The following is a 12144-nucleotide window of genomic DNA, read 5'->3' as shown; positions in this document are numbered from 1 at the left end:
AGTTACTTGAATAGTCACCAATATCAATGTATCTACAAGGCATGTTGCAAAACGGACAAGAAATAGCTATGAAGACGCTCTCAAAAAATTCCAAACAAGTGGTCAATGAGTTCAAAAAGTCAGTCATATACATTGCTAGACTCTTAACACCAGAATCTTTTGAAGTTTTGATTTGGTTCTCTCCAAACCTTTCAGCACCCACCAAAAAAAAAAAATGATACTGTTCATTGTTTTTCAAACATTGCTTCATCATAATCTGATGGCACTCAGGTCAAATAAACGAACCAGTAACACTTATTTCTTTTTTCAGATCAAACACAATGCTAACGCCTTCACATTATCAATGAAATTGACCAGACTTTATCTTCATCAAGATTTTAAGCTCAGAATTATACATAGAGATCTAAAGCTGGAAACATTTTACTAGATAACGAAATAAACCCAAAAATATCAAATTTTACCATAGCTAGAAGTTTTGAAAGAAACAAAAGCGAAGCTACCACAAGCAAAATTGTTGGAACATAATAAGAATTTTTAATTACATTCTCTAAAATGTACTGCTGCAGTCAGTTTCTTTTTCTTTTTTTTTTTAAATGATTCAATCAGTGGTTATTTATCCCTGGAATATGCAATTAATGGGCTATCCTCAATAAAATCTGAGGTATTTAGCTTTGGCATCTTGATCCTACAAATAGTCAATGAGAAGAGAAATACAGTATTCGATCGCCCCAGAACATTACCTCAACTCAACCGCCTTCTCTACTTGTTCGTGAATTTCTATTATGATTGGAATAAAGTACATCATAATTTCATCAAAATTCTCTCTTTCAATTCTAATTCTTCTTGTGTGAGCTTGTTGACTGTAGGAAAATAATACTGTAGTTCGTGAATTTCTATTATGATTGGAATAAAGTATATCATAATTTCATCAAAATTCTCTCTTTCAATTCTAATTCTGCTAGTGTGAGCTTGTTGACTGTAGGAAAATAATACTGTAAGAGAGAAGGTGCTTGAGGTGCAAACCTCCTTTCTGGATATTTGATTATTCAAGCTGCAAAAGAAGAATTGTAAGAAAAAAAGGCTGCTTCATTAATTGCACAAACTTTTCTCAATTTTTTAGCAATAGGCTGGTCATGAGGCCACGCTAACACACGCTCAAAAAAGGTTTATTTGTGTGTGTGTGTGTGAGAGAGAGAGAGAGAGAGAGATTGAGATTATAAGTCTAGTCTGGACCCAATAAAAAGCAAGTACATTTACCTAAATACAAATGCATAAGCCCTCATGTCTGAGCAGGTAGTCTTTCAGATTTAAATACATTCACATTTGAGCCAGTAGTCTTCCAGATTCTACCAAGATGAAACTCCTCCCAGCAAAGCAACTGCATCATTTAAAAGTTGATCGTTGATTGCCAAATCTAACCAGCTCTGCCCAACAACATTTTAGGACAAAGCCAACACACTAAATTATTAATAGTTCTGACTGTTCAAAATCCAGATGAACGATCTAGAATAGGAAGGAAAAAACTAAATTGAGATAGCATCTCCACTTAATCATTAAAACCACCAAATGATGCATAATACCAAATGTGGTTAGAAGCTGGCATTAATTTGTTGGAAACAAACTTCAAATTATGAGTTGTGTACCCAAACAAATTGGGGCAATGGTGCCTTGGAATTCCCCCTCTAGTGCAGGCAATCAGGTCGAGAAAGAGTCAAATTAAATAAGTGATATTGTTTGTATATAATTTGGTTTCAAGTTGATCACACTTGGGGCCAATTGGAACTTTCAATTCAAATACATACATACATATGTATATACAGCTCCACAAAATTTAAAAGAGAGAGAGAGAGAGAGAGAGAGAGAGAGAAACTAAAAATTAGGAAACTGAAAAAAGACTCAGTGAGTAAATTTCCATCAACTCCTATTTCTATGTAGAGAGGGCTGATTTCTCCAGCAGTAATAGAACTCAGCAGAAAATGGGAAAAGTAGCACTTATTGGGAATTTTACCTAAAAGTAAATGCCATAATTTAAGTACAAAAAATAAGAACAATCAGAAGCAGTCATTCATACCTCGAAAGATAGTCCCAACAAGATTCAAACAATTCTTATTCCCCTCTTGATCAACATCGCAATATACACAAACTTCACCCTTGACAAACATTTGAGCACATTATCTTCTATTGCCTTTGTTCTATTCTTCACTTGAATATCCAAATCTGTAGAACTAGGGACAGATTTTGGGACTTGAATTTTATTACTTGACTTCACCACAGAGGATAAGCCGTGGGTGCAAACAGGGAGTTGAGACTGATGACCAATGACCATCACCAAGTATTTCTTCCTGCACGAATAAGAGGAGAACAAGGTATACATATTATAATATCCACATCTATGTATATTTATCTGATACACAATTATAAATGGAAAATGCAATTAATTAAAACATTTTGTTCCTTGTTATATATGAAAAAAGAACCACTACTTTCATACACAGCTCCTAACAAATTCATGCTCTTACAAAGTGATAACCATGAAATCATTGCGAACTATGTCACAACTCAGTAGGTGATGCAACGGGTTGATTATTCAAGCTGCACAATGGAAGGGTAGGCACTGGGAAGGGATAGAGAGATGTGGCAAAGGTGTTCAAGGAGTTTTTGCTGGCAGGGGTGGTGGAGATGAGAACAAGATCAAAATTGTTTTTGGAAACTGCTTGGATAAAATGGTGCCCGGAATTGTGTGCGTATCATATAAGGTCCCAGAGTCTTGGAGGTGGTGCCAGAGTCATGTTTCCTCTATAATGGACTTCATGAGAAGATGGATGGTTGGATAATTTGTACAGAATAGAAGCATATTTTTAATGGGCCAAGCAGATTGGGCCGGATTTGCAGGGGAAAACACCATGGTGAACTGGGAGGGGCATGGCTAAGGGGCTTTAGGAGTTAATGACCATGATTTGTGTCACTCCAAGGAGACCAATTATTTTGTGGAATAAGAGATGGGCTGATTAGGCCTAAGTTAAGCCTCAAAGCCTTTGGGCCTGGTCCAGTACCTGGATCTGGTGGAATCATTTTTCTGGACCAAATGAGACCTATTTGGGGCCAGTCCAAAGGTGGTTCTTCCTCTCATATGCATAAACTGAATCACCCGGACCAAACCCCATTGTGCATGGGGAGGGGCCTGGCTAGAGGACTTTAGGAGTTAATGCCCATGATTTGTGTCACTCCACGAAGACCAATTATTTTGTGGAATAAGAGGTGGGCTGATTAGGCCTAAGTTAAGCCTCAAAGGCTTTGGGCATGGTGGAATCATTTTTCTGGACCAAATGAGACCTATTTTGGACCAGTCCAAAGATGGTTCTTCCTCTCATATGCCTAAAATTACAAGCCAGATATGGGTCAAACGTTGTTGATAACCTCCAGCTAGGGCTGTTCGAACAACCAAATCATCCAACCAAACCATCTGACCCATCTGATTGGAAAAAGAGACGATTGCAACCAACTTTCGGTCGGCTGCAGTTTACAAATTTACAAAATTTCAATTTCACAGTTGATCAATGGTTTTAAAACTAAACAACAGGCGGAAACCGAACTGACCGAAACGCTGCTATACACGTGTTTCTAATCTCTTCTTTCTAGTAAATGAAACTTATCTAATAAATTATCTGTGAATTGATTACTTGTGCAAGCAATACTCAGCTATTGTTTGGTGGCTTAGGAGCTTTAAACTTTGGCCCTCTCTTGGTTTAGTGTGGCTTGGGTGTTCCTGGCAACTCTAATGACTTAGTTGTTGAAGAGGGAAAAGGGTGGGGAAGTTTTTGGATTTTGTATTGGATAAGAAGGGATATGGTGGGCGGTGGAGATCTTGGATTAGGAGTTGTCTGTCGACTTGTAATATGTCAATCATAGTGAACGGTAAACCAGGGGAATGCTTTACGGCTTCGCGGGGGCTACGACAAGGGGACCCACTATCTCCTTTTCTTTTTATTTTGGTGGTTGATGTCTTGGGAAAGATGGTTGATAGAGCTAATGAAGCAGGTCTTTTTGCGGGATTGGAGGTGGGGCGGGATAGAGTTAGTGTGACTTATTTACAATATGCGGATGATACCATATTTTTTTCCTCAGGAGATGAAAGTCGGCTACTTAATCTTCATTTGATTTTGAGATTTTTTGGGATTATTTCAGGGCTTAAGGTCAATTTGGGAAAAAGTAGTGTGGTGGGTATCAATATGCAGCAAGATCAACTTCAGAACAGGGCGTCACTTTTAGGATGTGGTATAGAATTACTTCCGTTTAAATATTTGGGTCTTCCATTGGGGGGTAATCCTAGGAGTGAAGTTTTTTGGTCTCCTGTGGTGGAAAAGATTGGCAAGAGATTGGAAGGGTGGAGTAAGGCTTTATTATCACGTGGGGGTAGATACACTTTGGTTAGGTCTGTTTTGAGTGGTATCCCTATTTATTATTTATCTTTATTCAAGATTCCGGTTAAGGTGGCAAAGTCTCTAGAAAAGTTGATGAGGGATTTTCTTTGGGAAGGAAAGGATGAGGGGAAAAAGGATCACTTGGTGAATTGGAAGTTAGTGTCGTTACCTAAGGAGAAGGGGGGTTTGGCTATTGGTAATATTGTGGCTAAGAACATGACTCTTCTTGGCAAGTGGTTATGGAGATTTCCCCTTGAGGTTGATTCATTATGGCATTCGGTTATAAGAAGCAAATATGGGACTTATGACAATTGTAGGGATTCACGGGTGGTTTTGAAGGGTAACTGTCGTGCTCCTTGGAAGTCTATTTCTCAAATTTTCACATGTTGGTCTCGTCATCTTTCTGTTCGGGTGGGCAATGGGGAACTTGTTCGATTTTGGGAGGATGTTTGGATGGGTCAGTCTTCTTTTGCTATCGATTTCCCACATCTTTACAGAGTGGCTCGTTCTCATAATTCTTCAATTGCGTCCATGGCTTACTCGCTTTTGGCTCCAATTTTCTAGAATTTTGATTTTTCTAGGAATCTTAATGATAGGGAGGCTTCTCAATTGACTTCTTTACTGGCCAGAATTGATCAGTTTTCTTTATCTCCTCTGTTGGAGGACAAGCGGGTTTGGGCTCTTCATTCGTCAGGGATATTTTCTTGCAAGTCTTTTTTTGAGTACATCATTGATAATCCTCATGTTCTTCAGTTTCCTTTTTGCAAAAAAATTTGGAAGGCTTGTGTTCCCCTAAAAGTAAAGGTGTTCATGTGGGCCTTGGTTCATGGAGGCATTTTGACAAATGATACATTGCAAAAAAGGAGACCCAATCGTTTTTCAAATCCTCAATGGTGCATTCTGTGTTTTAAAAATGGGAAATCCGCGGATCATTTATTCTTGCATTGTCCAATAGCGTTAAATTTATGGCACAAATTGTTTTCTTTTGGAAATGTGGCGTGGGTAGTCCCAAAAAGGTGTACACATATGCTCCTAGTGGATTTTCACACTTTTGGAGGATCAAAGAGAGCCAAAATGCTTTGGTCTTGTGCCGTCTTTGCAACTTTTTGGGTTCTATGGAGGGAGAGAAATGCAAGGTTGTTTGATGAAAAGTTTCGGGAAGTGGGTTGTTTGTGGGATAATGTTTGTCATTTAACTTCTTTCTGGGTGTCGAGGAACTCTTTATTTAAGGGAGTTCCTCTTTTTTTGGTGGCTAGAGATTGGTTGGCGGTTTGTGATATGTAGGATTTTGCCCGTGTTTAGCTTGTTTGGGGGTTTTCAATTTTGTTTTGTTTTCTCTTAGTCCTTTTGTAAGAGGATGCCTTATCCTCATTTCCTTTTCTTATTTATCAATAAAGCTTTTGTTGTTGATCAAAAAAAAAAAAAAAGGGTGGGGAAGAGAAATAATTGGATTATTATCGAAACATAAGACAATTTGATAGTATCGAATATTCCGCATCTTTGCCCGTTATATTGGTGTACCTTATTTCTAGTATTTTGTATATTTGGGACTTGGGAGGAGTGTAATCTTTCTATTGGCCAATGTTGCATGGATTCTTAAAAATATATCAAATATCCGCTTTAGACACTTCACACTTGGATTGGGGTTTGGGATATGTGTCTCACACTTGCAATTGAACACTTCTTGTGAGAAACTAAATTGGAGTTTATATAAATTTTCATAACCGTTATGAGGGTGAAGTGCCTCTTTCCTTCTATCTCTTCATCTGTGCATGTTACTGTTCACCTCCCTCAAAAGTGCCCTTTTCAGCTGCTAAACCCTAGTTGATCAAGTACAAACCATCCCCAACCTATTCCCCTACCTTCTAGCCACTAATTCAACCTTAAAATCCATAAATCAGTGTTATCCAGTCCCTTTAATTGCACTATTTCAGAAATGATGCAATCTGCAAGTTATAGAAATCAATTCAATTCCACCCTCTTCCCTTTCACAAACACAAATCTTTCTTCTACCTCTTACAACACTAACCCTAGAAGCTTTTCAAGACCAAAACCCAGACACCCACACCCACGACTGACACCCATATCCAAGAAAATGTACACCATAGATCTAGACCAATTATACAATTTGTAGAGCCTTTGGATATGCAAGGGCATGTAAAGTGCCTTTTGACAGTGGCATCTTTTCATACACGGGAAGCATTCCCACGGGGCCTTGGTTTATAAAATTGTTTACTTATCAAAAAAAGAAAATTTAAAATAAGGAATTGAAGGGTGTAAGAACCCCAAAATTTTGCGTCTTTAATCTCAAATCACTACATTTTGTTGCAATTTTTGGAACCCTTACGTCTTTAATCTCAAATCACTACATTTTGTTGCAATTTTTGGAACCCTTACATCCCCATAATTTACCACCCATCCACCCATCAAAAACCAATGTCACCCACCCAAAACCTATTTTTCAGTTGTGATTTATTAGGCTTGGGTTCACTACTAGTAGGAGCAGTTAACCTCATCTCGTCCTACATTGTAGGTCCTTAACTTATTTTGTTACTTCACGCTTCTCTTGCTCTGCCTTCCAGCTATAGGCCTTAACAAGGAAAAATAGAAGGCAAAAAAAGCTGTTTGTTATGGCACAAAGCATCCAAGTAACAAAACACCCAGCAACGCGAAATAATAAAAATAACAGTAAAAAACGTAACAAATATTTTTTAACCAGTGGGGGGGAAAACACATTTGTTTGCTGCAGCATGGGCAAGCGAGGACTCCATGACTGAGACAACTTATCTTCTGTAAGAAAACATGTCACAAACTCACATACCATTTTCATTTCTTTATAGTTACTTATGAAGCAAAAGAAAGTTTCAGTTAGAACTCAATAAATCACCTAATCGAGTCTCTATGTACTTGGTAGGGGAATCAGAGAAAATGAACCTGTAAAAAAAAGGATAATCCCTAGTGTGAGCTAGCCATTCAATGACATAATAGTTTAGATACCTATACTGAACCACAAAAGTTACAACATCAATAATTTGCATAAAGAGAAGAAACACAATCCAAAAAAAGAAAACAAATGTGAAGTATTAGGTTCCCAAACCAATCTTTACTGCTAAAATCTAAGTCTCCAGCCTTCAAGTTAAAGCCAGCTTCCACAAGCCTCAGAGCAATATCTTTCTCCACATGTTTTCTCCGCACCTATAAGGAGAATCAAATGATTACTTTATGTAATAATGTGCTAATAAGCATTACGGCACATGGGAGTACAATTTTGTTACTTTAACAACATACAATCATAAACTTATATCTCCATGAGGAAGCTGAGATATCCCACTAGAGAAACTGAGATCTTTACAAGCAGATACTATTGGAAGAGTGGCTGGAGAAGCTGGGACCACCATCTCGTTAGGTAGTGTTTGGATATTGGATTTGGGAAGGGATTGCAAAGAGAGAAGAAAAAAAATAGCTTCTACTTCATTAATCTTTTCCTATTGTTGTTTCCATTTCATTTTATTTTCCTACTATAAACTCACCCACAAATCCAAGATCCAAACACAATTTTGGAGAACAAGATACTAGTTATGAAATCAAGAATCAAGAATCATGAATTGAAATCCTACTGGTTGCAAAAATTGAGAATCATAATATTCAGCATAACTTTAAAAAAAAAAAAAAATCAACTTAAAACAATTCATAAATACAAGAAAAATATATATATAATTATTTTGAGGCCATATTATACTATTAAATGTTACAAGGGAGTGATGATGTGTTCTAATTGTGAAGGCATTTGGCTCTGCCACAAGAGATGTGGGTCCAATCCAAATCCCACCCACCATGGTCTTTTATTTTCTCGTTCAAAAAATAGGCCTAGAAAGCTCAAAATGTTTAGAATAAGAGAGTAGTTGAGAACCTTTTTGTTTAAACAAAAGACAATATAAATGGAATCTTACAGATTTGTTATTCAAGAAAATAAAATAGTGGAAACATTGGGTCCAACTAGTCCGACCAATATATATTAAACTATGTTTATTATAAGAGAATAGCAATGGATATTTCAATGTTGGCCTTAAACATACTTACAGGATATAGTTTGACATGGTTTCACATAGAGAAAAGGTTCAAAGTGTGTATAACTAGATCCTATTTAATCATTCAATCACCAAATTAACAACACATTACGCAGGGAAGCTGGTTATTTTCACATACAAAGTTGTATTCTGACAATAAATATAAAAAATAAAAATTAATTCCGAAAGCAAGAAGCATCAAAACAAAAGAAAATGGGACATGTATTAATACACACATCAAGTTGTTGCAGCTGCAGATATTCCTCAATACTATTACCAGCCCTCTCAAAAACTTCAATCAATAGCATAGCCAACCTCATAACCTTCCTCTTCTTGCGAATCTGAGAAAATTTCCCATGTTTAACTTCTCCCATAAAGTTGATCTCCTCGTTAATTAGAGAGACAAATTGATTTTCAAGGCATTCATGGATTGTTGTACTTTCATTTAAACTAGCACCATCTTTTCCATGAAAAGTGATGGGAACCAAAACATTTTCTCGTGCCACAATCAGCAACATGGCCAACTCAATGAGTTTTCCTTCCATGGCCTAATGGTAAGCTAACTCTTCATTGTCCTTGGAGAACCGTGCAAGCAACTTGGCAACAGCCAACTCCTCTCGCTACAAAAAGTAAATGAAGAAGAAAATTATATTAGCTCGTTCACTAACTTCAAACTCAAAACCAAACATATGTAGCATGAGGTCTAACAAGTAATAATTCCTTTGCAAAAAGGAATGCCCTGTCCGGATCACAAAGTGTTACTATTAAGTTAAAAGCCGATTGTTCTGGAGACGAAGAGCGCATATATAGAGAAGTTCTGCACAATCAATACAGTAGATTAAAAAAACAGTGCCAAAATCAGGAAGAATAAGCACTATGTAAATCTTTAGCCACATTGTTTTAATATTTTGTTCTGTACCTCATTATAGCAAGTGCTAGTTCGAGCGGGAGCAACCCATTGTACGCTTTGTAAACATGATAATCCCAAGTGATATCTGTACGAGCTCCATACTGAAGAAATAATTTAACTAATTCATAAATTGTAAATGAAATGGCACAATGCAACAGGTTGTAACCATCAAGTACAGTTTTTGGATCTATGCCCAACCTCCCTTCAAGCAATGCAGTGGCACATTTCACGGAACTATCCATACATATATTATTTAGAAAAGTGGTTATGTTATATACAGCTGTGCCATCTGTAAAAGGTGGGCTTGTCATGAATGAGATAAGACTCTCATCATCATCCAAAGCAACCATGCTTTCCAACTGGTCATCCCATTCATAAAAACAAGCATCATCATCCCCTTCCTGTTAATGTTTAACAAGATATCACTAGCATTAGTTCCAACAAAATGTAAGTAAATATATATATGGATTAGGTTTCTCTCATCTCCACATCTCAACATGAGAGAACTTGAGGGGTTCACAGAGCCCACCACAAGTCCCATTTCGATGATCCAAATTGTTCACTTTTTAGGAGTTGTTGAATAGAATATTCATGAAAAAAAAGCAAGATGATCGGATATCAGTAGCTATATTTTTTAATCAAATTTGTATTATAAAAAATGGATGGTTATTATTAAATTTATATTTCTCAGCCATTTTTGCAAAACAAATTTGATTAAAAGCTACCGATACCTAAGCATTTTGATTTTTTAGATGAATATTTTGCTCAACGAGTTCAAATAAGTGAACTGTTCGGATTACCAAAATCAGTTCTAGAATGGGCTTACTAGGACCAACCGCTCACTCAAATTGAGATGACAGCCAAGCCCTATATATAAAACAATAATAATAAACTACTTTTCCTTCCAGAAGGCTCCATTCCATGTGATTAGGTGTCCTGAAGCTAGCAAGCAAAGGTAAAGAAATAGTAAAATCTCAAAATTTAACATTTAAATTATGAGTTAGATATACTAATTTCATGACTGGTTACAATCTTTTTCCTTACAACGCATTAGCTTAATTCGCGTTCTGTTTGTTTCAGATGGAAGATAAATGAAAAAAGGTGTCTTTAGGGGGGGGAATGTCACTTTTGTGTAGCTTATGGGGATATTTTGACCTAAAATTTATCTTTCTCCCTCTAAAATTGTGTTTATCATGAAAATGTTCAGCAGTAAATTAATATAAATAAATGTTGACAGATTTCTCAACCTATGTAGAAGATTTGGGAAAGAGTAAACCTAATGCTGTGTTTGGTTGGGGGATTTGGAAAAAGAAAGGAAAAAAGTGTGTGAAACTAGGTGACCCTTTCCAAATCCCTCGTCAAATCTTCAAACCAATCACTGCGTAAGCAAATTCTTTTTCGATTAAACCAAAAAAAATAAAAATAAAACATTTTAATTACAGAATACAGAAATACAAAAATAAACACATAATCCATACGCATAACATGTAGATATAGGAAGAAGGATCAAACATACCATCATATTTCTCAGCTTAATTGAAGAGGCAGAGGAGATCGGTGAGAGGAGAGAGGAGGTGGTCGAATATCGTCATCGGTGGAGGGAGATCACCATTGCTAAGAGAAGAGAGGAGAGACAGAGAGGAAGGTTCTCTGAGACAGCGAGACAGTGGGTATACTACGGATTTTTTCATAAATACCCTTGCAACAAAAAAAAGACAAGGTATAAAGAAAATGGTAAAATCGACTTTTCAACCATTCAGAAAACCCTGTTCATCTTTGGCCGAAGTTATTCTAGCTACCAGAGTTTTTTTTTTAAAAAATCGGAAATGAGCCGCAGCTCGAATCTGATGGTTCGAATTAGCTCGAAAGAGGGAGAGAAGAGAGGAGGAAGAAGCAGAGGAGAAAGAGAGAGAGAAGAGAGAGAAGAGAGGAGAAAGAACAGAGGAGAAAGAGGGAGAGAGGATCGTCGCTGCTCGCCTCGCCACCGCCACCGCCACCGCCATTGCCGTCGCCTCGCTGTCGCCGATCGTCGCAGCACCAGCGATCGCCGGCTCTGCCTCGCCTCCGACCCCCGGCCCCCGCTTCCAGCCCCAAATGTTGGGCCCCCTCCAGTCCCTCCTCCTTCCTCCTCCTCCCTCCCCTGCTTCTGGTTCTGCTTCACCTTCATCTCAAAAACGAGACCGTTTTTGAATTCGAGCCATTTCGAGCCGCTCAGTTTCGAGCTACCTATCACTACCGGAAAAAAATATTCTAAACCAAAAAAACAAAAAAAAATTTGAAAAATTGATCCGCTTTTTAAGTTATTTAAGAAATTAATTTACTTTTTGAAATCATATTTTTAAAATATAATTTTAAATTAAAATTACATTTTTAACATGTAATTTCACTTTGAAATTGCATTTTAAAAATACAATTTTATGATGACATGGATTTCACATTTTTGACATCGATTTCAAGTTAAAATTATATTTTTAAAATGTGATTTCAAAAAGTAGGTTAGTTTCTCTAATAGTTTAAAAAGTGGATTAATTCTCTAAATTGTTTTTTTTAGAATATTAAAAAAAAACTCCTAGTTACAAAGGCTGGTGTTATTACGGTATATTTAAGTTTTATATTTTAATAAATTTTAAAAATGAGAATATTATTTTATAAAATTAAATAGAATAAATCATTAGATATATGATAGAATTATATAAATTGTATTATAAATAATAATAATTAGAAAAAATATAATAAGTCCTATCGT

General features: G+C 36.7%; 1 protein-coding gene across 10 annotated transcripts; it reads right to left on the bottom strand.

The window, feature by feature from the left end:
• Positions 1-436: 436 nt before the first annotated feature.
• LOC145789348 (uncharacterized) lies at positions 437-11068 on the bottom strand. Of its 10 annotated transcripts, none has more exons than XM_082924688.1 (9): positions 10915-11068; positions 9408-9799; positions 9197-9305; positions 8725-9108; positions 7519-7616; positions 7309-7355; positions 2072-2342; positions 1258-1378; positions 437-1051 (listed from the first exon to the last, which is right to left on the bottom strand). In XM_082924688.1, the coding sequence occupies exons 1-4, from the start codon at positions 10918-10920 to the stop codon at positions 9037-9039; spliced, it is 579 nt and encodes a 192-aa protein (XP_082780814.1). In that variant the 5' UTR covers positions 10921-11068; the 3' UTR covers positions 437-1051; positions 1258-1378; positions 2072-2342; positions 7309-7355; positions 7519-7616; positions 8725-9036. The 10 variants fall into 10 exon arrangements, with proteins under 10 accessions (XP_082780814.1, XP_082780817.1, XP_082780819.1 ...); XM_082924691.1 differs by having other exon boundaries at positions 7529-7616; XM_082924693.1 differs by having other exon boundaries at positions 8725-9305.
• Positions 11069-12144: the final 1076 nt, after the last annotated feature.

Source organism: Camellia sinensis, chromosome 4, assembly GCF_055761805.1.
Source record: "Camellia sinensis isolate YWXY chromosome 4, ASM5576180v1, whole genome shotgun sequence".
Lineage (NCBI taxonomy): Eukaryota > Viridiplantae > Streptophyta > Magnoliopsida > Ericales > Theaceae > Camellia > Camellia sinensis.
This window is presented reverse-complemented; position numbering and strand designations above follow the sequence as displayed.